This window comes from Eretmochelys imbricata, chromosome 1 (genome assembly GCF_965152235.1).
Source record: "Eretmochelys imbricata isolate rEreImb1 chromosome 1, rEreImb1.hap1, whole genome shotgun sequence".
NCBI lineage: Eukaryota > Metazoa > Chordata > Testudines > Cheloniidae > Eretmochelys > Eretmochelys imbricata.
Genome location: NC_135572.1, coordinates 201650720 through 201676258, shown reverse-complemented (window position 1 = coordinate 201676258; position 25539 = coordinate 201650720). Strand labels below are relative to the sequence as shown.

The 25539-nt window shown below is 46.0% G+C and overlaps 1 protein-coding gene across 1 annotated transcript; it reads right to left on the bottom strand.

The window, feature by feature from the left end:
- Positions 1 to 1858: 1858 nt before the first annotated feature.
- On the bottom strand, positions 1859 to 21256 carry LOC144259144 (phospholipase A2-like). Its single transcript, XM_077807319.1, has 4 exons — positions 21217 to 21256; positions 18218 to 18383; positions 4598 to 4704; positions 1859 to 2007 (listed from the first exon to the last, which is right to left on the bottom strand). The coding sequence occupies exons 1-4, from the start codon at positions 21254 to 21256 to the stop codon at positions 1859 to 1861; spliced, it is 462 nt and encodes a 153-aa protein (XP_077663445.1).
- Positions 21257 to 25539: the final 4283 nt, after the last annotated feature.

Genomic DNA, 25539 nt, shown 5'->3' with positions numbered 1-25539 from the left:
CATATTATTTGTTCTGAATCCATTCTTTCCAGGGGAGCAAGGAAAGTCAATGTTCTAACATATCAGCACCACCCAGTATAGTTTACCTTGTTCTGTTGACTTGTTGTCATGGCAAGCTCTTATAATGAAGAAATGTAAAGGTAGAGGAAGAGCCATTTTACAGTACCCTGGCCAAAGGAATTGAAGTACTCTTGGGGGTTGATTTTACACACCCAGAGGACTTATTAGGCAGAAAACAAAGGGATTTCAAGCCTCTACCAAAATAAAATATTAAAGGCAACATTAACACTCTTACAGTGGTCCAGAAACATTCCAGATAGAGTTTGAACCTTCAACAAAGCCTGGGAGTAATTCAGCCAAGGGCTTTTCAGAGGCTCCAGGAGATCTCCCATGTTAAGGTCTGTCCTCTGAGGTCAAGTGAGTTCCCTGGAGCACAGTAGGGATTCTTTGTGGGATTTTCAAAAGCGCTGGACGTTGGCCTAACTTCACTTCCATTGAAGTCGATGGGCATTTCATCATTGACTTCAACAGAAGCAGAGTTAGGCCCCTGTGGAGCACTTTTGAAAATCTCACCCTTTATACATGCACCCTGACGCTCCTAGAGGTCTCTCACATAAAGAGACCACATTTTCACCTCAGGTACAAATTCCCAGGCCCTCATCTCTGGGCAGGCTCCAGTCACACAAATGGGTCTCTCTTGTGGTACCTAGGCTATCACACTCCGCTAAAACCTTCATGACTAGCCTCCTACCACATTGCAGTTCCACCCAGTCTCATGTTGGATGATGAGATTAAGCTGACATCATGTCCATTCTCTGGGGCTACTACTCAAACGTGGGATAGAGACTCAAAAATAAAGGACATAACTAAGAGTAGAATGAGAAACTTTAAATGAGGTGGAATTGATTGCTTTAACATCAATAATGCTGTCTACAACCTCAGCTCAGCTGCATGATTTAATATTTCTGATGACCATCATATACAGCAGAGAAAGTGGGATAAGCTAAGATCTGTACAGGACAGAAGCAGATCAGGGCCTTAAATGTGGAGTAGTGGAACTATACACTCTCGTGTGTCCAGGATTTGATGAGCCTATAAGTAGAAGCCATGAGTGGTTACTGCCCCTACAACAGAAAAAGAAAAATGTGACTCTCTTCTCACCTCTGAGGTTCTTCTCAGAGGTGTTCTCAGCTGTGTGAAGTTAGATGATGACAAAAAGAAGAGACTGTCGGTCAGGACTTTCAGAGAGACAAAAATCTGATAAACGTTCAGTTCTTGCCCTGACCACGGTTCCTGCCAGGAGTCCAGATTCCTTTTCAAAGAGAAGTGGCCATGCCCTTTGGCAGCTTGCACTCTGTGATAGAGAAAATGAGGGCGCCTATCTACCCATCTCCAGGACCCCCATACTTAAAGTATGACTTCTGCACTTCCTGAATGGGCCATTGGTTCTTTGATGGACAGTTTAGCCATCAGTGGGAATTAATTAAAGACAGCCAAACAGAGCACCCCCATGCTTTCCAAAATGTATAGGGGCTCAATGTAAGGCAATGTGAAAGGACTACATGCCAGTCGCTGCTATTGACACTTTTTCTTTCTATCTACAACTGCAGTGTGGAGTTGCTGTGGTACGCTAGTAGATGCATTTGGCCCTCTTCAACTATGGAGGTGGGGGGCAGGTTTTGATCCTTAATTCCAAAGACCGAGGAGGTGCCTAACCATTCCTTTTCTTCTCCCCATCCCCATGCTGCCAGAAATTCTCTAACACCATTATCAGTCTTGATCAAAGATGAACAATTTTATTACAGTATCTTAGAAATTAGAAAAATGTCCCTGGAAGATTAGTTTTGCCCCCCAATATCTAACTAAAATTACACATGGGAGTAGTCTGTCCACATAAGAAATCTGGCCAGAGGACGTAGTGTGGGTTATAAGAGGCCGTGCCCCAACACTTGGCTGCTTCTTGGTCACATTGGCACACCATTTTTTGGCATCTATCTGTCAGTGTATCTGAAAAAGAAAATGAACAGTTCAAATCAGATCAAGAGCATGAGACAGTAATAATAGCTAGCGGCAAATTGGCAGTGTCTAGAAAACGGTGCCCGCCTTGTGATACCCACTGAATACATGTTCAACACATCTTCCTAAGTGGTCAAGAGGGTTGAGCGCCTCAATTCTCACCCAAATTCAGTGACCCTTTTTGAAAATTTGCACCTAAATCTTTTTTTAACCAGCCTTTCACTTTGTACTTATTATAAGCATTTGTAATGCTGTTACTCCTCTTCTTCCACCACTTCTCAAAAAGCTGCATATATTAAACTTTGCTTCTGTTCTGAAAGGTGACTCCATTTACAAGAAAGTGTTTTTCTCAGCTCTCAGCCCTGGAAATTCAACATGCATTTGACAGTCAAGTTGAGTTCTTTCCTTCACACAAACACCATAATTGGTCATAAAGGAGCTGAAATTAGACTTTCAGTGGCCCCCTGTACAGCCCCTTTGTTGTTGACAGGTTTGCACGGGTGTAACTGATTGGAACTTAGTAAGCAATTCCATTGATGGTGCTCAAGGAGGAGTGGAACCCTGCTTCTTCTTCCAGAGCTCTCCTGGCTTTGAATAAAACTCAGTAAAAACTTAGGCCTAGAATCACAAAGGTATGTAGGTGCTGTGACATTCAGTTCACATCATCAAACTTTTAGGTACCTAGAAAATCACAGGAACATATTGCAGTCTCCAAAGCCTGAGTTAGGCGCCCAGACTCCCGATACAACGCATGTAGAGAAATAGGTGCCTTAGAATGTGATCCACAAGCTGTCTAAGCCCCTCTCATGCAGATCGGCATCTAACTCTGCTAGCCAATCTCAGCTGTGAACCCTCTTTGGAGGTGAACACATAAGGCATTTTTTGCAAGAAGTGGGGATGGGGAGCAGCTCCCTCATAACTTTTAGTCCTCTGGTTAGGGCACTCTTCTGGGATGTGGGAGACCCTCAGTTTATGTCCCCCTTCCATCTGATGAGGAGAAGGAATTTGAACCTCTCACATGAATGCTCTAACTACTGCACTATTGTGTTGGGGGTGGGTGTTCCCTCAGTCTCTGCTATTGAAACTTTTCCACTGTAGATAAATACTTAATGAGCCTGGGTCTCCCGTATCCTGGGTGAATGCTTAGCCCACCAGGCTACAGAGTCGTTCTCATGCTTGGGCTCTCTCACTCTCAGGCTCCAATGACTTTCAGTTATCCAGAGTGCCACATCAGCAGGAACGACTGAGGGAGCCCCACCTCAGAATTTTCTATTTTCGCCTTGCCCTCTCGAGTTCTCTCTGTAGCATGCCCAGCATCTTCAGTTTACTGTGCTTAGAGCAGTTTGGTTTGGCACTTATTGCCGCAAGAGCGGACTCCTACCTTTGAGCCTGCCTCGCAGGGTGCAGTATTTCATACATGTTGAGTGTTTACGGAATGTGATTCTCACATGCAGATGGGCAGAAGACAGAACAAAGCACATTCTGAAGCATGTTTGAACGGAAGCAAATGGTATCTCCATTTTTCGTTCAGCAAACAAAATTGCACGGTAGCAGCAAAAGGGGAAAAAAATAAGTCCCACTGTAAAAGGAGTTTCCATTTCGTTCCTCTGTAAATATTTGTATTTATGACTCAGCAGCTGACAACAAGTGATTTATTTATCCACAGCCCAAGTATGGCGCAATGCAAACAGCTCCACTTTTAATTTCCATTTCCATTGTTCAGATAAACCTCTCCAGCATTTCCTGGCATTAAATCATTCTTCCCTTTTATTGGTATTGAGTCAGCCATAACACCTCCCTGGACCAGTAAGGACTGCTGTGTTCTAGGTTAGGGAAGTTGACTGGAGAAGGCATGCAGTGTTTGCATTGCTAATCTGCATTGGGGGTTATGTGAGGGAGGGCAGCTGCTAGCTGCTGCATTGGAGAAGGGCTAGCAGAGGCTGTCACCGGCCTTGCCTTGGCTTACCATAGAGTTAGCTCAGTTCTGTTTAACTCATGTTTGTCGTGTGAGTGTCGTGACCATGAATCAGTGCATCCTCACACAACATTCACACCTGTGTTTAGTGCACTTATGGCTGTGTCTCACAGCCACGCTATGCTATTCTTTCACAGCAAAAAACAGGTGTGTTTTTACATCAAGATAGCTAACCAGAAGTAAAACCAAAGTAGAGACAAGGCACAGGTATTTTTACCTGAATGTAGCTACTCCCCCCGTCTCCCACATTTGAGGTTGAACGTGACTAGCTACATCAAGATAGTCCCTCCATAGCTGAAGATCTGGAGGGAAGGGATTAAAGGAGTTTGGGAGTAGTTGAAACCACGGAGAGAGAATCATTAAAATAGAAAATACTTAGAAAATAGAAAATATTTTAGAAAATATTTTTTAAATGCTCATGCTCCATTTGCAGGGCACAAGCAAAACGAATTTAAATAGAAGGGACCTGAATGAGTTTAAAACCCAGTTCAGCATACGCAGTGTTAAATCTATGGTATGTGAAGTGCTCCTGCCAGTCTGTGCTCCTAATGTAAAGGGAATGGAATAAATCTAAAACACACAAGAAAAGTGGAGTCATTTCCTTACCGCACACCACAGCATTGCGTTCACAAGTCCATTCATATCTCAGCATCTTGGGGCTACAGCCTTCCCGCTCTGCCTTGTCATAGCAGCAGTCATGCTTGTGGCAGCACCTTTCCGCAACAAAGAGATTGAGTTTTGTCTGTTACTTTCTGTGGGTTTTTCTCAGGGCATTTCCCAGTATGCAGCAGGAGCTATGTGGCCACACAAAACTATTTTTGTCTCTGTTCACAGGGGGATTTCCCTAGGCTGAAGGGGAAATTCTCTATAGTTCAGACAAGTGTTTGATCACTACAGTGAAAATCAACAACGCTTCAGAGTTTGTTATTGATATTCTACAGATGTTAATGGAGCAAACAGAGGAGTGACACGAGGCTGTGCTCCCCTTTCTCGTGTACACTTACAGCAGGTGCTGATGAACGTGTGTCATCAACACTTCTTTCTGTGACTTAGTCCAGGCAAAGACTTAGGGAGGATGTGGGCCTGATTCTCGTTTGCTCTAGGGCAGTGGATCTCCCACCTTGGGGAACATCTCCAGTGTAAGAAGCTTTCCTAGTCAGTGAAGAGCTGGTGGAATGGCTCTATGCCAGACGCCTTTGCACTCCTGGTTTGGGAGGCATGCTGCAGGATATGGGAAAGCGGAGTAGGGCCAGAACACTATATGCACCAAGTATTCTCAGCCCAAGAGCTGCTCTAACTTACGGCAATGGCCAAGCAGGCCATCTGTCAGGGCCAGAATACTACCAGGTGAAATGTGACACTTTCTGTGACAGGTCTTGTACTTTAGAGCAGGACATTTCAGCAGAGTCTCTATCAATCACAGATTATTGATCTACTCTACTTCATCCCCTCTCCCCTGCAGGGCAGGGAAGGCAGTCAGGGGTCTGTCCCTATTCCCCTCTTCCAAATAGGGTTTGGGGAGCCAGCTGAGCGAGGAGAGGAGGTGAACAGGGGACGCCCAGCTGGGCATCTCTTCTACCCATCTGCCATTGTTCCTGTTCCACCCATGGGCAGAAAATGCTGGGAGCCCCAGGATCTCCCCAGCCGGACTCCAGCTCCTCCTGCTGCTCCCTCCTCCGATTTCCCTGCCTGGTGAGTCCTCACTTCACTAGGCAGCGATGGGGAGGAGCTGGGCCTCCCAAGCCCAGGAGAGGGAGAGAAGGAGAAGGGAAGGGAACTACTTCATTCCCTCCTCCTACTCTACATCCTGATTGTGAGATCAATTGCAACACAGTGATCTCATTGGTCAGCAGCAGATCACAGTGGGTGAAATCATTCTGGGAGTCACAGTGCTGATGACCTCATCTCTCCACTATGTTCTGTCAGAGCCAGTCCTTGCCCCTCAGTGTCAGTTCTCCCAATTGCACCAGGGCGTTCCAGCCATGTTCTGTCACTGATAGAGATGGGCCTGAGCAAAAAGATTTGGATCCCAACCAGGATTTTGACCCCAAAGAATGGGGGTGCTGGGTTCCAAGGTTTTGGTTCAGGCCCATGTCTAATTGATACAGTGATAACAACAGAGCAAGGCAGTGCGAGCTGTCAGCAAAGCACCTGATCTTCCAATAGGTAAGTGCAATGAGTCTCAGGACGGTACTTAGCATGGGTTAATGGGGATGGCTGCCCATTCCCAACTGCTCAGTGCTCACTCCCTCTGCCTGTTTGCGTGATAGAGACAGGGCTGAGGTGCTTTAAATTCAGATCCAGAGTTCAAAGGCCCCAGTGTCTGGATCTCAGGTTTGGGTTTGATCCATTACAGGGGATGTTTGGGAGGAGGAAGAACTCTGATATTCCAAGCCAGATCCTGGTTCAGATTCCAACCCTCCCCAGAGCTTGGAGGTCTTTGGATCCAGGAATTTGCTGAATTGATGCTGCTTGAGAGAAAATAAGAGACATGATTTGGGAACTATGGGTCTGATCCAAAGCTCACTGAAGTCAAAGGAATTGTTTCTGTTGACTCCAGTGCATTTTGGATTGGGTCCTAAGGGTGCTAAATCTATGTAACTTAGGCGAGAAAAGGCCCAGGGTGTAAGGGGATAGGATGTTGTTTGTAAGTGTCTGCCAGGGAACAGTATAAGTGAGAATGGGGATTTCTCACAGCCTTGCATGGTGGCAGAATCAGAAGCAATGTCTTGAAGTTAAGGAGACAAACACTTAGCTGAGACATGGGGGAAATGTACTAATACTGAGAGCAATTGTAATAAACCAGCAAGGGAGGGACCAGACAAGGCCTGTGAAGTCAGGGAGAGGAGCTTGGCGGCTGGGAGAACAGAGCAAAGAAATCCAGTGTCAGAAATAATCACCGCAAGAAATATTCACTGAGGGGCTTTTGGTCCATGAGTATTTTCCATGATGGGCCAGGGTCAAAAATACCCCTAGGTGTAAACTTCATTCATGAATATCTTCAGTAATGAACAGGATCCCCATGACCTCCAGGGACCCAGCCCCATCCCTGCATCTGTCTCCTGCCATGTTCTCCAGGGGCACTATTCCACTTGTCCTGGATCCGGCTGTTGCTATAGTTTCCAAGTGGCCTGGCTCAGAAAGGGAGAGGGATTCTGTAACTCATCTCTCTGGTCTCTTTGCTTGTTGTCCAGGCATTCTTCTCCCACAGCCTACACCCCAGGCTCTCCTCATTCCCTGGCTGCAAGGTGGACTCCCTCTGTGTCTCCCCTACCTCCTGCTGCCTAGCTCCCTGGAACAGTGCAGGGAGTAAGCACCATAATCCCACTAACTCCCCTTGTGGGGAAAGCTGGAGAGCAGTGGCCAGCTACAAGGCACAGGCAGAAAATGCAACGTTGGACCCCTGGCTACTGTACAGAGGTGTCATGGGCCCTCCACAGCAGCACCACTGAACTTGGTGCAATTTAGGCCAAATGTCACTGTGACACCTTGGCATCCCAATATTCACCACTGTCATGTAATTAGGGTATGTTTTGTACAAACTATGCCTTGTGAGGTATCATTCTAAAAGTCTTGATCTGCTAGACATTAATAGCTCGTCGTATCGTATGTGCTTTCGCCTATGAAGTTTGGCTATGAATGTGTTACTGAAACACATTGTGAGGTTGAAAATACCCACAAGCAGCCTTTCAGGTACAACAGTAAAAAGGCCAAACAATGTTAATGGCTCGTTGAGGAAATGCACACAGGCACAAGGATTACCCCAGGAACTATGTACAATAGAAACCTCTCATAGAGAGCACTACACAGTGGGAACTGTTTGACCCAGGTCATAGCAGAAGAGCTTTCCAGCAAGGAGGAAGAAGATATAAAAGGGGGAATGACATCATGATGGTACCTCACTCTCCCTACAACAACACACCTGGAAACACCTGAGGAATAAAGACTGAACTGGGGGAAGTGATGGTCTCAGGCTAAAGGGATTACTAGCCTGTGTATGAAAACCTGGGAAACCCAAGCTGCAAAGCCAAGGCAGCTTGTGCCTTAAGAATCTGCCAGCCTGTTTATCACTCAGAGTGAGAATCTGCCAGTTCATATCCTGCCTATCTAGTATGTTAAATTCAGTTTGCGGTTTTGTTTATTTACTAGGTAATCTGCTTTGATCTCTTTGCTATCACTTATAATCACTTCAAATTTATCCTTTTGTAGTTAATAAACTTATTTTATGTTTTAATCCAAACCAGTGTGTGTTTGACTAAGGTGTCTGGGGAAAATCTCAGCTTGGTTACCACAAGTGCGCATGGTCCTCTTCACAGTGAGGGAGAGGTGGACCAGGTATTAAACCCATATACTGGCCAGATTTGACCAGGGCAGGATGGTACTGCTCTGGGGTCCTAGGATGGGAGGCTGGAGGTTAGAGAGCCAGCATGTGACTGGAACTGGGTGTGTCCCTACCTGTGTGAATGCTGGCGAAAGAGCAGGCTTGGAGAGCTTTGCAGCTTGTCACAGCAGCACAGTGTGAGAAGGAGCCCAGGCAGGCGGGTCAGAGGGCTCAGTGGTACCCCAGTTCCAGGTGGCACCCAGGGGGAGTGCATCACAACCACATTCTACAGTCAAGGCTGTAGCTGCACGATCACAGGAAACACAGCAGAGCTCCAGTAATAATGAAACTTCTCTCCACAGGTCTCACAATGCGCAAGCATCTCCAGCCTACAGAGAGGCAGAATGGGAGGGAAGGCAGAGCACTGCAGCAAAAAACCTGAGCCCGTTAGCAAAGGTCCCAAAGCCTCTCGGAGCAGTTTGAAAAACCAGCCAGGCCTCCACAGCTCACAGAGAAGCAGGAAGTCAGAGTGTTTATCTTGTGCTATTTGGTCGTGTAAGTTCTTTGTGACAGGGACTTGATTTATCTGGGTTTTCTAAAATACAAGGCACATGTACAGAGCTAGGGACAGTATTTTTACCAGCACTGCCATTCACAGAACATGGATAACCTGCTTCCCTGACCTGAGGAACTCACAGAGTAAATAGAACAAACCCACAAACATTTCCCAGAGACAATACACTCTTCCTCCATCCCTCTCCTTCCTCTATCTCCCATGTCCACATCTTAGTTTTCTCCACACAACGTTCACACTTGTATCCACGTTGGTAAGATAATTAGGGGAATCCAGTTTCATACTTCAGAGCTTCAGCTGATTTTCTGCTGTGGTAAGGAAGGATTTTCCACCCCAATTCACAACTGGCTGAATGGACTATCTGGGTTTTTTTTCTCCTTCCCCTGAAGCATCCGATCCTAGTTGCAACTGGAGGCAGGACACAAGCCCAAATGGACCAATGGTCTGAGACAATAACTACAAATCATCTGAGCCCAGATGTGGATTAGTTGTGTGATCTTTGTTCACAGGCTCATCATTAAACTGTCAGAGATGAAATGGCACTGGCCAGACCAATGGCTGCCCCCAGAAGGGGCTGGTGAAGCTAAGGGCACAAAGGAGCAATTGTTTTAATCAATGAGTGGAGCTGGTGCAGGCTGACATCATCGGGAAATGAGGAACACAACCCTTAAAGCATCTCCTGAGGGGTGTTGTGAAGGCCTCTGTGTGAATCCCTCCAAGAGGCTGCCGCACGAGCAGAGAGGAATGTGTCCACGAGACCCTGAGGTGCTGGCACGAAAGAAGGAGGGAGAATACAGGGTCAGAGGGACAGGCCCAGACACAGTGATGACCCAGTGAGTCCACAGCCCAGCCCAGCTCCAGGTCACCCCAGTAAGGGTAAAACAGGGATAAAGGGGGAAAGGTGCTAGGTGGGCCAGCCAACGGGCTATTTACCATAGAATTGCTCAACTCAGAGAGCAAAGGGGCCAGCCAAGGGTCACTGCAGCAAATTCACAGGGGAAAGCCCTGGGTGTTGAGAGACCAATGGAGCACGGGAGCTGGACCCAGCCAGAATAAATGCTGCCCCTCCCCTAAGGGGATTTCCTGCACCTACAAGTGCAGGGTCAGGTATTACTGAGCTAGGAAGGAGAGGCAGGGCTAAGAGCAGTGAGTTTAGAGGGTGACCTCCCTTTTGCTGTGCTCTTAGGGGATGCTCAGTAGGAACAAACCAAGGCAGCCTGTGTCATTATTTAGGGACAGAGTAACGTTTGTCCTGAATGACCTAGCATGGCCCTAATATCTTGGAACTGCTCAAAGGTAAGCAGATGATACCTTGAAGCCCAGCTGATCCTTCACAAGCCATCCCCTGTGCTACATGAATCCTGAGAGGTGGCACATGAAGAATTAATGATGTTAATGACCAGTCATGTCATACCCAGATTGGAAAGAGGCAAGTTAATGCACCAAAAGCTGTATCAGAACCTGACAGGTCCTTACAAATATGCAGTGAGTGTATACAACATCAAAATAAATTATGCATGGTCTCTCAGATCTAGCCTTTGCTAATAAGGAAGATTTATTCCCCTCCCCCCCAACAAGGGGTATGGATTCCCTCCACTCATTTTGTCAAATGCTGTTCAGAATGTGGAACTAGATCAGGACTCTGAGAAGAACCCAACTGTAAGTGTGACATTATTGACATAAACTGTGACCGTACAGATCATTGTTGCAACCAGGGTCCTATGGCTGCACCAGTTCTTATACAGAGGAGGCCAGGTAGGGTGTCTATGGGAAGTTGTAGTTTGCTGGTTATGATTTTGCTGTCTTGTATGTGTGTATCATTTTTTTATTTGAAGTTATGAATATTGGCTATGTATTTGTTTGATTCTAAGTAGCCTCCATGAAGCATTTGGTCAGCTTCTTGATAAAGGACTATTCTCAGTAAGTGCCAAATCAAGAAACACTTAACTGACAATGGACTTTGGGAGATACCAATCCACATCTGAGCTTTCCTGGGAAAACTCAAACTAAGATGTAAACAATGGCATCGGCCTGCAAAAAGCTGAATCATTCATAGACATGTGACTTGCCCAGGTGACTTCAAACTCCATCTTGTTGAGGGGATTTTACACAGGAGAACAAAGGGTTTTCCACCCACCAGAGAAAGACTATATACGGCCCTGGAAACCCTTCCATTTTATCTTCAGCTGGCTTAAAAGATAGCCTGTCCACCCCAAAGAGATGCCTGAAAAAAATTTGAATAAAGGACAGTAACTACGGGGGTGTGAGTGATTGCTGGACCCAGACTAGGAAGGAGTCTAGTCTGTCAGAGAAGCTTATTGGAACATCTCTGAAGGTGAGATTTACCTGCATTTAGTTTCCTACTCTATTAGGCTTAGACTTGCGTGTTTTATTTTATTTTGCTTGGTAACTTACTTCGTTCTGTCTGTCTATTACTTGGAACCACTTAAATCCTACTTCTTATACTTAATAAAATCACTTTTTGCTTATTAATTAACCAAGAGCAAGTAATTAATCCCCGGAGCAAACAGCTGTGCATATCTCTCCATCAGTGTTATAGAGGGCGAGCAATTTATGAGTTTACCTGTATAAGCTTTATACAGAGTAAAATGGATTTATTTGGGGTTTGGACCCCATTGGGAACTGGGTATCTGGGTGCTAGGGACAGGAGCACTTCTTAAGCTGCTTTCAGTTAAGTCTGCAGCTTTTGGGGGACGTGGTTCAGACCTGAGTCTGTGTTTGTAACAGGCTAGTGTGTCTGGCTCAACAAGACAGGTACTGAAGTCCCAAGCTCCAGGGAAAATGGGCTCAGAGGTACTCTCAGCACATCAGGTGGCAGTCCTAAGGGGGCTTCTGTGACCCAACCTGTCACAGTAAGTACTCACCAACCAACAGTATAGATCCCTATATGGCATTTCAAGTGCATCTGCCATTTTTCACTTTGTCATGTAATTACTTTTAGATCTGGACTTTTCAGAAGACAGATTTCACACAAAATGTGTGAAATTATGTATTATTTATCTGACAGAGGCTCATGTCTCCTTCTTCCCCTTTCCTCAGCTAGAGTTCTTGCCTTCTTCCTTTGTAGTTGACTGGGGAGTCATCCAGTGGACAGATATCAGCTTCGAGGGGAGTCCATTAATGCTGATTTTATCTCTGGGGTGTTGTTCCCCCACCCCAACAAAATAGTAAAAAAAATTAGAAGCCATCTCTGTAATGAACCTCTCTATTTCAGTGTGTAACAGGTCAGGATCCTCTTGTCTCACTCACTTCACATTTGGTAGAAATTTTCTACTTCTTCACGCCTTTGTCACTTCTTGGCTAAATTACAGCAATGCAATATACCAGGGCATGAAGACTTCAGCACGCAGGAAATGCCAGCTAATACAGAATGCTCCAGTGTATCTACTCAGCAACATGGGTTACTGCAAGCACATCAGACCTATCCTCTGTTCTGTACACTGGCTTCCCGTAGAACACTGAATCTAGTTCAAGTCTTGGTCTTTATCTTCAAGGCCCTCAATGGCCGGGGCCCAGGGCATCTAAAAGATCAATTATTGCTCTGAGATGAAGACCATGATTTATAGCTTCGCTCCTCTGGCACAATGGAACTTGTATAGTAAGAGTACAGCCTGTGTGGGAAACAGAACTTTCTCAGGGGCCAGTGCGAGACAGTGGAATGAACTCACCCAACAACTAAGGGCCATCACAAACCTCACCACCTTCTGCTCTAACTGCCAGGTGCATTTCTTTGACTCTGCCCTCTCTAACATAAATACAAAGCAACATCTCTCTCCCTCTCTCGTTTAAAAAAAATCAAAACACCCCACAGTGCACAATTTTCCTTCTAGCAAGAGGATGCCAAAACAACAACACATGACAGATGTTAGTCACATTTTGCATACTGCAGTACTGGAAGGTGCTCAGACACTACAGTAATGAGTGTGGCATAAGAACTTCTAGACTAGATCTAATCTACCCTTTTTGTCGTTCATATGGCTTCTCTGGTGGATTTCAAAATTGCTGTGATCCAGACTCAGAGCGATGGGATGGGAAGTTCAGTTCCTGCCCAGAATTACAGGAAGAGATCCAGTAAGTATTCACAGAAGTTATGCATGTTCTGACCTTACACCTAGCCATATTCTGAAGATAGAAAAAAAAATCTCCCCCTTTGATTATTTGGTTCTTAAAACTAGTTTTGTATCTACCAAGCAAACAACTGATCATATTTTAGATAGAGGAAACTGCTTTATGGGCTTGAGTACTAACATGTCATTTGACAAGAGATAGCCCAGAAGGCTGGGTTTCTTGAAATGGGGATAGTCCATAAGCATAGACAGCTGGTAAAAATATTATTTGGAGGGATGAGCAAAACTTAATAACTACTGTGATCTCTGGGGGTGGCATGTGTGTGTGTGTCAAGTCCTGCTCTCTGGTGCGTATGTGCGTCACTGTCTCTACCCTAGCCTGGTGTAGAAGGGAGGACTGGAGGGTGGGGTTGGAGAGCAAGCTCACTCCGCACTCACCCTGCAGCAGCAGCTCCTGTCCTGAGGGGCTGGGCCTGGGTCCCCAGGCCCGTCTGTTGGCTGTCGCCACTTGCAAAATTCATAGGTGCTCACCACATCACACATGTGTCCCCGCACAGATAGGGCCCCTCCTCTACAATGTCCCATCCCCTTCCTGGTGCTGGGGCCACCCGCCGCAGGCCTTTGCCTGCTGAGCTGGGCAGGCTGAGATAGATTAGGGGTGGCTGAGCCCCCTCTAGTCTAGCCACACATCACACCTATGTTCATAAGTAATCAGAAGCAAAGATAACTTGTTTGATTTGGATCCCACACCGGGGTAACTCTGGAATAATGTCAGTGAAGTCAATGGAGCTAGACTTGGGTAAATCTTGTGAAAGCAAGAAGAGAATTAGGCCCATTGGGTCAAACTCAGCCTTCTTTTACCTCCTGTGACTATACAGGGGCTGAATTTAGCCCATAGTGCTTTCCTTCCATCTGTACTCCCAATTTAGTAAAGCAGCAATTTCGTCCCACAGATTTGTCTGCCAGATAAATGCCAGGTTTATTCTGAGCTTGCCTATATGACATCAGCAATGATGACCACAAGATTATTTGCTACATTCAGAATTCTAGAAACGTAATTTAAAAGCAGCAACCCAACACCTAAAGGACATTAGAATGTGACTCGTCACCTGTTAGATTATAAACCTAACCAAACATTCAGATTGAGGTCCTATTTTCCCATTGGATACTGTAGCACTTGCTAATGGCTAAGCAAAACAACTTATGCTGCCCAAGATGCAACACACAGAGAAGGAAGTTTCTATTGGGTTTATAACAGTGATGATGAGTCATGGGTTAATTATTCCCTACTTTCAGATCATCTTGTTCCTGGTTTTCTTTCTGAAAGTTCAGAGGCCAAGATCAGAGGGAGGGAAGAATTAGCAATCTGGGAGGTGGGTGAGAGGTGCTGGCCATGTGGGTGGAGGTGAAAGGGGGAGTGGTAATTCAGGAGCAATGAGGATAGGAGGAGCAGCCCATTGGTGGAGGGCCTGACCTGAGTGACAGGAGAGAAGCAGGCAAAGGGAGGAGGAGGGGGAGTAAGGAGCCAGAGGACAAGAGAAAAGGAGTAGTAGTGGGGAACCAGAGAAAAGGAAGGAGCTAGAACAGCGGCACAGAGGGAGAGGAAGGAGCAGAGCAAAGGAAAGAGGAGAGTAGGCGGAGCTGGACAGCAAAGAAAGGGCTAATGAGAAGAACCAGCTGGCTGTGGGGAGTGGCTGCTCCTAAATTGGCTTTGTAAAAAATGGAAGGATTGCATCGCTCTAGGAGGGCCTTATTCTGCTCTCAGTGACACCAGTCTTACACTGATATAACCCCATTAGCTTCCGTAGAGTAACTTACTCCTGATTTATGCCAGTGTAAAGTGAGAGGAGACAGGCTCAGAGTTTGCAAAATTGCCTCCAGATGCCCCCGAAGTAGCACCTTGGAGAGAAGAGAATAAATACCCCTCAACAACTTCAGCTGGTCACTCACTGTCAAGAAATGCCCTTCCTTCCCACCAGTTATTGCTTAATGGTACCAAATGCAATCAGTCTTAGCCAGCGAGATTACAGGCTGGCTGGGCAACAGGAATGAAAGATTAATACAAACCTCTACTAGTTGGAAATTGTTTATTCATAAAGTATGTGCTAGAAAACCTGCACTTAAGGATATAAGCAGCTCTGACTGGCTAACTCCCTGCCCAGGACAACCAGAGATGAGGAGAAAAGTGCAATGAGCAAATGTCACTGTGGCAATAGGTTCTGTTTGCAATTTTAGAGGAACAGACACCGTCGTCTGTTCTGTTCTTTTTGTTTAATTCACTGAGAATGGAAAATCTCATTCTCTTTGTGTCTTGCAGAAGGCTAGCTGGCTCATTCCCATAGGCCCAGATCCTCAAAAGGGTTTAGGCTCTCCTAACTTCCATTGATTTCAATCAGCATCTCACAGAATCAGGTGACTGTGACTCGAGTCCTCTGCATGCTCATTGAGCTCAAACAGCGATATCTATCTGAAGTTCTGGGAAATTCACAAAACATCCAGCAGAGTGTGATAGGGGAAGGAATGAGATGAGCACTACTTGTTCATTTCATTGTAAGAACAGAGAGGATGGAAGGAGATGGGGGAAAATGTAACTACTAGAATACCACAACAAAGCCAGTGTTTGAAACCAACATTTTTAAACGAGTTGCCCAGAAGTATGCCTTTTTGTAGAATAAAAAATGTCTATATTTAGACCTACTTTAGTATTGAACTATCTAGACAGAGAAGACTGATTTAAGGAAAATAAAATCACACCTTTTATAATGGTGTCAGTAGCAAAGCAGAAATGTTTAAACGATGAGTCATTTTAAACATTTACTGCTCAAGGAAGTTGGCTTTACCACAGTACTCGTACTTACAATGGGAAATACACAGCATGACGTGTTGATTTTTGTAACAGCGTCATCAGGGAGAGGAACCCAGAAGATTCCTCCAAGAAATATGAGAAGGAAAATGTTTAGGGCCAGATCCAGTGGAGCTATGGAGCTGGTTTATACCAGCTGAGGATCAGACCCAGAATTTCTGACTGCCTAAAAAATAATTTTCTGTAACCAAGCAAAGCAGTCAAGGGGCATTAATAGCTGTAGTTAAAGGGTTAAGCTTAAATTTGCAAAAGTGGCCACTAATTTTGGGTGCCTCCACGTGTTGGGTCCCTGATTTTAGCCACTTAGGGCGAAATGCTGGCCCCACTGAAGTCAATGTCAAAACTCCCATTCATTTCCATGTGGCCAGGCTTTCTAGAAAGCCTTTACCACTGTGTTGGTAAAGCACAGTGAGGTATTTACTAAATGGGCTGATATCACCTGCCTTCTTTCCTGAAGAAAGGAAAAGGTAAGTGTAAGAGCCACCCTGCGTATAGATTTTAGATAAGCAGAAGGAATTGTGTGGCTAACTTGAAGGTGCAGAGATAGACTGTGCCGGTGGCAAAAGTTTTCTATAGCAAAAGGATCAGAGCTCACAGTCACTCAGGCAGATCAAAGCCTACCAGACAAAATAATTAAATATTCACCACTCAGGGTGTGTAAGAGAAGTAAAAGTATTGCAGTGGAACAGGAGCATTGCCTCCTGCTCTGAAAATAAACAGCTCAACATCTTCTCAACAAATACAAAAGCCAGAGAAGGGAGAGACTATTACTCCACTGCAATATGCTGTTCTGCCAACATCATCTGTTGGTTTAATGTAGTAAACAGACGTGGGGTGACGGCAAGGAGCTTGAGTCGCTCCTGCACCAATATGGGATTCTCCCATAGGAGAGGAAAAGCAGTGTTTCCACTACTGCCCTTTCCTGTGTTGCCAAGCATCCACTCACCTTGGGTGTGAGCCCTTTTCAGTCAGCGCCACACACTATACTGGTTACCCCCAGTAAGTGAGGTTGCAGCAGTTTTGGGTGGCCACAACCTGGACCCCCTAGTGGAGTCCCTGTCTCCAGGGAACTTTGCCACCATTCACCAGAGGTTAAAAGTCCTCATGAATATGCTGGGCAATGCCGCTGTGGATGTCCATGTGACACACACTTACAGTGCTGTCTGTACATCATTTTACATTTAATTTACATTTTAAATTAAGTTCCTGGTCTCAATCCAGGCCTAATTTTCTTTTGGTTTGCACTTGGCAAAGGGGTGAATGGAGTTTTACAGGGTTGCCAACTTTCTAATTGCACAAAACCGAACACCCTTGCCCCACCCCTTCCCCAAGGCCCCACCCCTTCTCCGAGGCGCCAATCCTGCTTACTCCATTCCGCCTCCCTCTGTCGCTCGCTCTCTCCCACCCTCCCTCACTCGCTCATTTTCACTAGGCTGGGGGAAGGGGTTGGTGTGTGGCAGGGGGTGAGGGCATTGGTTGGGGATGAGGGGTTTGGGGTGCAGGAGGGGGCTCCAGGCTGGGGCTGAGGGGTTTGGAGTGTGGGAGGGGGTACAGGCTCTGAGCTGGGGATATGGGCTCCAGGGTGGGGCCAGAAATGAGAGGTTCAGGGTGCGGGAGGGGGATCTAGGCTGGGGAATGGGGTAGAGGTGCAGGGTTAGGGTGCAGGAGGGGGTTCCAAGCTGGGGCTGAGGGGTTTGGAGTACAGGAGGGGGTTTTGAGCTGGAGCAGGGGGTTGAGGCACAGGAGGGGGCTCGGGGTGCAGGCTCTGGGAGGGAGATTGGGTGTGGGAGGGGCTAGAGGCAGGAGATTGGAGTGCAGGAGAGGGTTTGGGTGTGGGCTCTGGGAAGCAGTTTGGGAGGGGGCTCAGGGCTGGGGCAGGAGGTGAGGTGTGGGAGGGGTTTTGGGGTATGGGCTCCGGGCGGCGCTCACCTCAAAAGGCGGCTCCCCACAAGCAGCAACATGTCCCTAGGCGGAGGTGCAGCCAGGTGGCTCTGTACACTGCCTCCATGCACAGGCGCTGCCCCTGCAGCTCCCATTGGCCATGGTTCCTGGCCAATGGGAGCTATGGAGGTGGCACTCAGGTTGGGGCAGGGTCAATGCAAGGAGAGCCCACGGCTGTCCACCTAGGAGCTGAGGGACATGTCACCACTTCTGGGGAGCTGCGCGGAGCCAGGTAGGGAGCCTGCCAGCCCGGCTGTGCTGCCAACCAGACTTTTAACGGACCAGATAGCAGTGCTGATTGGAGCTGCCGGGGTCCCTTTTCGAGCAGGTGTTCCAGTTGAAAACTGGACATCTGGCAACCCTATACATGGATGCAACTGAGGGAAGAATTTAGTGGAGAGACCAGAACTATACATGGGCATATAAGTGATGTTCTTACCAGTCTACTTTATCTTTAGGCCAACCTCGTCCTCCCAGACCACAGTAGCATCCATAACCTAGATATGCCAAAGCATTGCGTCCTGTACCACAGGATATGGCTCCTGCTAATTCAATGAGTCCTCTTGTATGCAAAGAATGGGTTTTCCCCAGTGCGCCTTTCCAAACTGCAAAGAGAGAATGTTGTTTCACACAGGGTTTGCACAACACCTTTAAGGATTTTCACTGCTGATTTCCTTCAAATTCCCACTGCAGATTTTAGGCCTTATTGGGCGTTTGGGCCCAGTGCACAAACACTGCCACTTTCCTTATTATTGTTGTATCAGAGTAATATCTACAAGCCACACGGACCGTAAAGGTACACCTTTATCAGCAAGGGAAGGCCTGCGTCATTTAACAGTCACTGAGTACATACAATAACATTCCATTGCCTAGTTTGAATAGGTGGCAGCTTTATTAAGGTAATATTAAAGGTTATAGCCACCTTCCATTATAAAGCCTTAATATAGGGCCACCCCATTAATTTTGGCCTTAAAAATTTCAGATTTATTCTAAAGGCAAAGGAGAATGTGCCTGCATAGTTTGAAGCAACTTTCTTAAACCATTTTTCAGTTGCAGGCCTTTAATATGATACCCTGATTTGAAACGCTTATTTGTATCTTGTATCCCTCCTATTCAAAGTTGTGTTTCTCATAGACTGCTGTGGGAGGGGAGAGGACTCACCTCTGAAAATCAAGCCTCTGATTTAGATGATTAAATATGGATTTTGGTGCCTAACACGATGATAATAATAGCAGCAATTAGTACTATTTTCACTTATTGTGATGCATCCGTGCACCTATCAATCGGTATGAGTGCATCATACGAACAGTTAGCATTAGCCCCTCCCCATACTTTCCACCCAGCCCCTGTGTTCTTCAGCTTTCACCTCTCTCTCTCCCCATCCATTCATAACCACTCAACCCACCCCTAAGGTAAAAGCTAAAATAAATTGATGGACTTTTCAGCATTCTTGACTCAAGAGTGGGATCATATTTCAGAACCAAGAACCCCAGACTGAAGTTGCTTGGCCACTTGTTCCCTGCTGTTTGAATACACTTGACATCTTCAAAGTGCTGTGCAAACATTGACTAATCCCCTAAACCATCCATGTGAGGTAGGGACTAGATGCTATTATTAAGACTATTGCTTTCCTTTTAAAACCTGTAGTTCTAATCCCTCTTCCCTGTGTGTATCATATGCCATAGTTTTCTCTAGGGGCTTGATTCAAACGCCCATTGAAGTCAATGGGAATCTTTCCCCAGCCATGAAAAGTCAGAGGTTTGTTTCTTCAGAGGAAAAAACGACCTCATAAAGTAACAGAATATTAAGCATTAAAATGATCGAGAACCCTGCGAAAAAAGTGCAACAGCAGCATAAGCATAAACAAGGAAAAGACAACACACTGAATCTTTTCCAGCATTTTAGGTGAAATGTAGCAGCCTCTTTCAGGAGCTAATTCCATGCACTGATGTCACAGTGTTTTACATAGGCTTCTCATGCTATTCCCTCAGAGATTAAAAACACATTCCTGGAAAAGTAACAACTTCCCTTTGCTAAACACTACCTTGAGTATTAATTTTTTTTTAACTGGTAAAAGCAAACAGCAGCTCCCTTATTAGAAACCATAGAGAAGACCCTATTTCCCTGCTATAAGTGCCAAGTGAATGGGGGTAAAAGACAGATTCTTCTCTCAGTTACCTTGGGGTATATCCAGAGTAATTCCACTGGAATTAGCGACATCCCTCTGGCTTTGCACCCAGATAACCTATATCCAGATCATATCCAGCATGTATGGGAGGGAGGCTGTTTCTTTCTCAGAAATATGCATCCAGTCCCAGAGGAACATCCCTGAGAAACTATTAACTATAGCAACATCACAGTTATTCCTGGGGGACAAAAAGAACCCCAGTGAACCAAGCCTGAATGAGCTGCTTTAGAATCTACGCTCCCCCTGAGTTGAAAACAAAGCAGGGGCCAGTGTAGTATCTGATGTTACTTTTTTTTTTTTTCAAACTGATTATATTTCAATTTGACATTAGTATCCCTTTAAGGTTCTGAAGTCAGCTCTAACTTGCTTGCCTTGCAAGTGCACTATACATTCAGTTGAACAGTTAGCAACCTAAATAGTAATTGAAATGACTCAGTGACACATAAAGAGTTAACACCGCTGTAAGATCCTTGGAAAAGTAGGAGAAACCCCACAGCAAACTGAATTTAGCCAAATGACACAGCTGGAGTACTTTCAATAACTACTAACTGTTCACTTTCATCTATCTTGTATATGAAATCAGGCTGAATTAAGATGGATCTGACAGTTTAAACTTTCCTGTTATTTCCAGTGTTTAAATTGTCAGCCTTTATGCTGCCTTAATACAGGATTCTACACTTAATCAAATTGTACTGCACTAATGATCACAAACCTTAGTGCTACCTCAGTGTTTAGGGGTATAGAATACAACTGTGTTTTTATAAAGGGGATTTGCTTTTTCAATTCCTTTTTTTTCCTTGAACGTTAGATGAATTGGAAACAATTTGCTCAAGAGTCACTGGTATAAAGAAAAGGGGTGAAACTGAAAACAATATTTCAGAGAAGAAAAGTCAACACGTGAGGTTTTTCAGAATAAAACTGGAAACTTTCTAAATTAGAAGAGAAAATAAAACATGTTCCTACAGTTACAGTCTTACAGAATTACCATGGAAATGAATCAGCCCAGGCACAAAATATACTCAGACTTCCTTTACCGTGATAATGAGAAAATGAACAATAGTTAACTCACCGGTCCAAATGCCAATGATTTGCTTTGGGCAAGTAGAACTAGGCAAAGCTAATACAGTACATGGGCTGCCAAAGTGAAGGGGGAAGTTGCCCTCACACAGAGTGGGAGAAGCAGGAGGGTGGCAGAGATAGAGATGCTCCCAGGGATCCAACAACTGCAGCTGTACAGAATTTGTACTCACCTGCCTGAAGCACCAGCAGCACCAGCAGCCAGAGCCCCATTGGGAAGTTAGAGGGTTGTAAGTGCCCAGTATGCCTCTCTCTTTCTAACAGTCTCTTGTACACTCAGCCTGAGCGGCTGGGGTCTCCCTGCAGAGCTGCTCTCAGCTGGTATACCAGGTAAACCAAGGCGTGGGTGTGTATAACACTCTTCCTAGGTTGCTGCTCCCATATCTGCTCCAAAGTTTTATGTACACACACACACACACAAAAGTAAGACACTCTCCTCCGAAATCCCAAGTGCCCTGTGCGCTGAGCCTGCTGCCAGCAGGGCTCTGTGCCTCTATTTGCATATCATTCCTGTAGGGAGGGGCTGCTGGAAGGGAATTAGACTGGCACAGTCTCTTACAGACAAGTCTCTAAGCTTGTGCTCCTTCTCTAAGCCGTTTGCCTGCAGACCCCAGTTAACCTCCTAGCTGCTTCACAGGGGAAGTCAGAGTCCTGGATACTGTGTCCTGGACTTTCAGATTTTGATAGCTGTGATGTAGCACAGTGTGTGGGGGCTTTTCCTTTCAGATAATTCCTTTTTGTTTAACACTGAACATTTTTTCATGTAAAAAAAATTATAAAACTATAAAATCTGACTGAAATATCATTAAAGGCAAATGTCTAGATATAAACCAACTGAGTTTATTCTGGTCCATGCCGCAGCAAAATATATACCCAGCCCATTTGTTCTAAACTGATCTAACTAGCTAGCTCATTTCTTCAGTGTTATCCATATTCACCCTTCATCCACAAGAACAAGCCATAGCTTCTCAGGAAGAAAGTCCTTCCATCTAGTCTGCGCCTACTGTCTTGGGGTTGGGAAAAATTGAACTAAGCTAGGTTGAGATGAGTCGAGCTGGGAAATGAAGCCATGATGATGTTTCAAAGTCCTTTCTTAAGAACCCCAAAAAGCAGGGCATAAGATGGGGCATAATTCACTCCATTATGTTGTCCACCAATTAAGCCTCATATCCACCATAAAGTTCCAGATCCATATCATCTTGTTGACCAAGATCTTAACCCAGTCCTTGAGTTATATCACTAGGCCTTTTCGTTTGGGCTAGTTCACTCTCTCCGTCTGGTTTGCCTGCACCTGTTTATAGTATTCTTGACTGAAGATATCTTGACCTACTTTTCATGGTTAATTCTCACGTGTGCAAAAAGTTAGAGGCCCAATTGTCATAACATGGGCAAGCAGATATCATGCATCCATAGTCTTGGGGGACTTCAGTATCCTCAGGGAGGGCATTTTCAGCATGCTGGCTCAGGATCTCTTGTCCACCTGGTGACCATGAGGATTATCCCAAGTGGGTCTCACATAGCTAGATGCACCCTGGACCTAACCATGGCCTTTTGCAAGGACACTAGGGGTATAGTAAACCTCTCCCTGTTGTGGTCCGATCATCACCTACTTTTCAGGTGGTGGTCCCAGCCGTGAAGTGCAGGCACTACAATTGTGGCTGGCCCGTGTGGAGTGCAAATATTTGAAGGGGCAGGGAGTATCAGAAGGCTCCTTGCATGCTCCTGCATGGGTCAGCTAGAATCATCCTTAGTTTCATAATGCAGGCAGATTTCAGCAGCACCCTAAGAAAAGTGTCTTAGGTAAACCAGTACCACCCTGTTGGATTGTTTACAGTTAGCAAGCAAATATTCTGAGTCAAAGCAAAGGTCACTAAGCCATCAGAGTGCTGCCTTTAACCGAGAACAGGTTGCTTTGAAGCGTAAATATTTTTTGCCGCATAGGTCTGCGTGGAATTGTAAGCAACAGGCTTTTTTATTGATATGGGGGCAATCAGCACAGAGAGCTGGTTAAAATGGATTTTATTAATGGCAGCTGAAATTCTACACTCTGGGGAGAGAGAGTGTGTGTGTGTGTGTGTGTAATCACGATGCTGTAAATACACTCTCTCGTGCTCTCTGAAACAATGGCTCATGGTCAGGGATGCAACCCCACGCTGTAGGTGTCCCTAGCCTCTCACTGTCAGAAGCTGGGACTGGACTACAGGTGATGGATCACTCCACGATTGCCCTGTTCTGTTCATTCCCTCTGAATCAGCTGGTATTGGCCCCTGTCAGAAGACAGGATACTGGGCTAGAGGGACCATTGGTGTGACCCAGCTTGGCTGTTCTTATGTAAAGCAGTAACCACTGGGGAACATCATTCCAAAGCAGTAATCGGTGGGGCACATGTCCCTTATGCAGAACCAAAACTTGGCTGAACAGTCCTTTTCTGTAGTTTAAGCTCCATCTGTCCTCAAATGCAGTCTGTCTGTCAGCAGAACCCTAACTTCTTTCCCAGCAATTCCATCTTAAAATTTTAAAAAATATCTTCTTACCCTACTTTTAGCAGTTGCTAGTCAATGTTTAACCCTACAAATCCAACCCAGCTGGTTGTGTGGATTAGAGCTGCTGTGGTTTCTGGTAGCACTGAGCCACTGCAGTTTGGTTTGGATCCCTAAAACACTGGGCACTGACAAGAAATTAGGCTTTAAGCAATGTGTAGCGAGTCTGAAGATGATATCACTGAATCAATATAAGGTAGCCTTATGTGGACACACATGTAAGCCTTGCACCGACTTAAAGTGAGTAGCTTGGATGCACTCAATCAGCAGTGCTACTGATTACACAATGCACCCAAATGACGCACCATTGATTGAGTACTCTAATGTAAATGAGGCCTATGTGATGTGTGCCCTTAAACCACGACTAAAATGGGGCTGAACGCATTGTCCTAATCTATCCTGACCATGCTTAACATGGGTTCAGCTGCACCAACGCTTACACGCTTTGTCAATGACAAGTGACCTCGGAAGTGCGGATGAGCCGAGATGTTCGCCGCTGAGTCCTTGAGGAATGTTGCTCTCTGCAGCACACAGCAATCACATTTGGTTTTAAATATCTAAAATATTTTATTCTGTCATTTAATAAATTTTATGTTTTAACTAATATTTTAGAAGGCAACAGATTTTACTACTCTTTTTTCCACCTTTGACGATATTTTTCTCTAGATGAGTGAACTCCTGGCTAGCAACTTGTTTAATGCTCTACCATATGATGATGTTCCCTTTAAGGAATAATATTTTCTTCCTCCTACAAATGATGTTTTCTCTAAGATCTTGTAATGGGGTGGGCACTTGCCTCTCATGAGCAGCCCCCCTTTGGCCACTGATGTGTCTACAATCTCTCTGCCTTGGAATGGGGTGGTACTCACCTCTCATGAGCGCACCCCTAGCAGATGGTTTCTTCAACGGGTCTTCAGTGACTCAGTCCTCTGGCCAAGTCACACACACACTGTCTGTAGATGGAACAAACAAAGCCCCTTCTTGGGTATACGGTATTTTCTTTCCCACAGCCCTGGCATGGGGCTGTACTGCCAAGACTTCCTCCCTGGAAACACTGCCTTCTATAACAGTCCCACAGGGGTCCATTATGGCACCCTCAATTGGCACATTCCTTTTGGCAGCCCTCCCTGGGTTCAGTCTTTAACCAGATCAGCAGGGCCCATTACAAGACTTTTGTTTGGTCTGACTAGGCTCTGGGTTCAGTCCTTGCTCAATCCTCATAGCCAGCCAGGAGCTCCTTCTTAGCTCCCCCAGTCTTCAACAGCCTTCCTGGATTTAGTCTTGCCCACACTGAGCTGTTCATGGTCCTGCTGCTGCTCCCCAAACCTGGTATTCTCTCTTTCAGCCCTAGGCAACAACAGACTGCTCTGTTCCTGTTGCTCCTTTTTATATGGCCCTCCTGGCCCCTAACTGGCCACTCCAGCAGCCCCTCTGATTGGCTGCTTCCCCAGCAGCCACTCTGAGCTTCCTGGAGGACTCCTCCTCTGCTCTTTTTTGGGTGGGGTGAATCAGGGCCACAAGGCCTCCAGCAGGGGGCCTCTGGATGTACTCAACCCCATCAGAGATCTGCTTCTGTGTTCCCTGTAAGCTGCATGGCTGGGCAGCCACCCAGGAGAGATTCAAGTGCTGGGCAGCTGATTAGCAGAGCGCACACATCCAGCAGCGTGTGTTCGGGTGCCCCTCCCCAGGCTGCTTTGCAGCCACGTTGCTCCTGCAGCTACTCCCGGGACCCTCCTGCTGGCTGTGCAGAGCCCACTGCTGATGTGGGAGTAGGCTGATGTCAGAGTGTCCCCCACTCCCTGCCCCTGTACCCCATCTCCACAGAGCAGGGCAGAGGGGGCAGCCTGGCTCACAACTTGGAGCTGCTGCGGTCTGAGGTCTGAAGACTCCAGCCTCCAGGCAGGGAGTGAGTGCCTTTCTTAAAAAGACAGGGCACTGTCTCTGAGACTTTCCCAG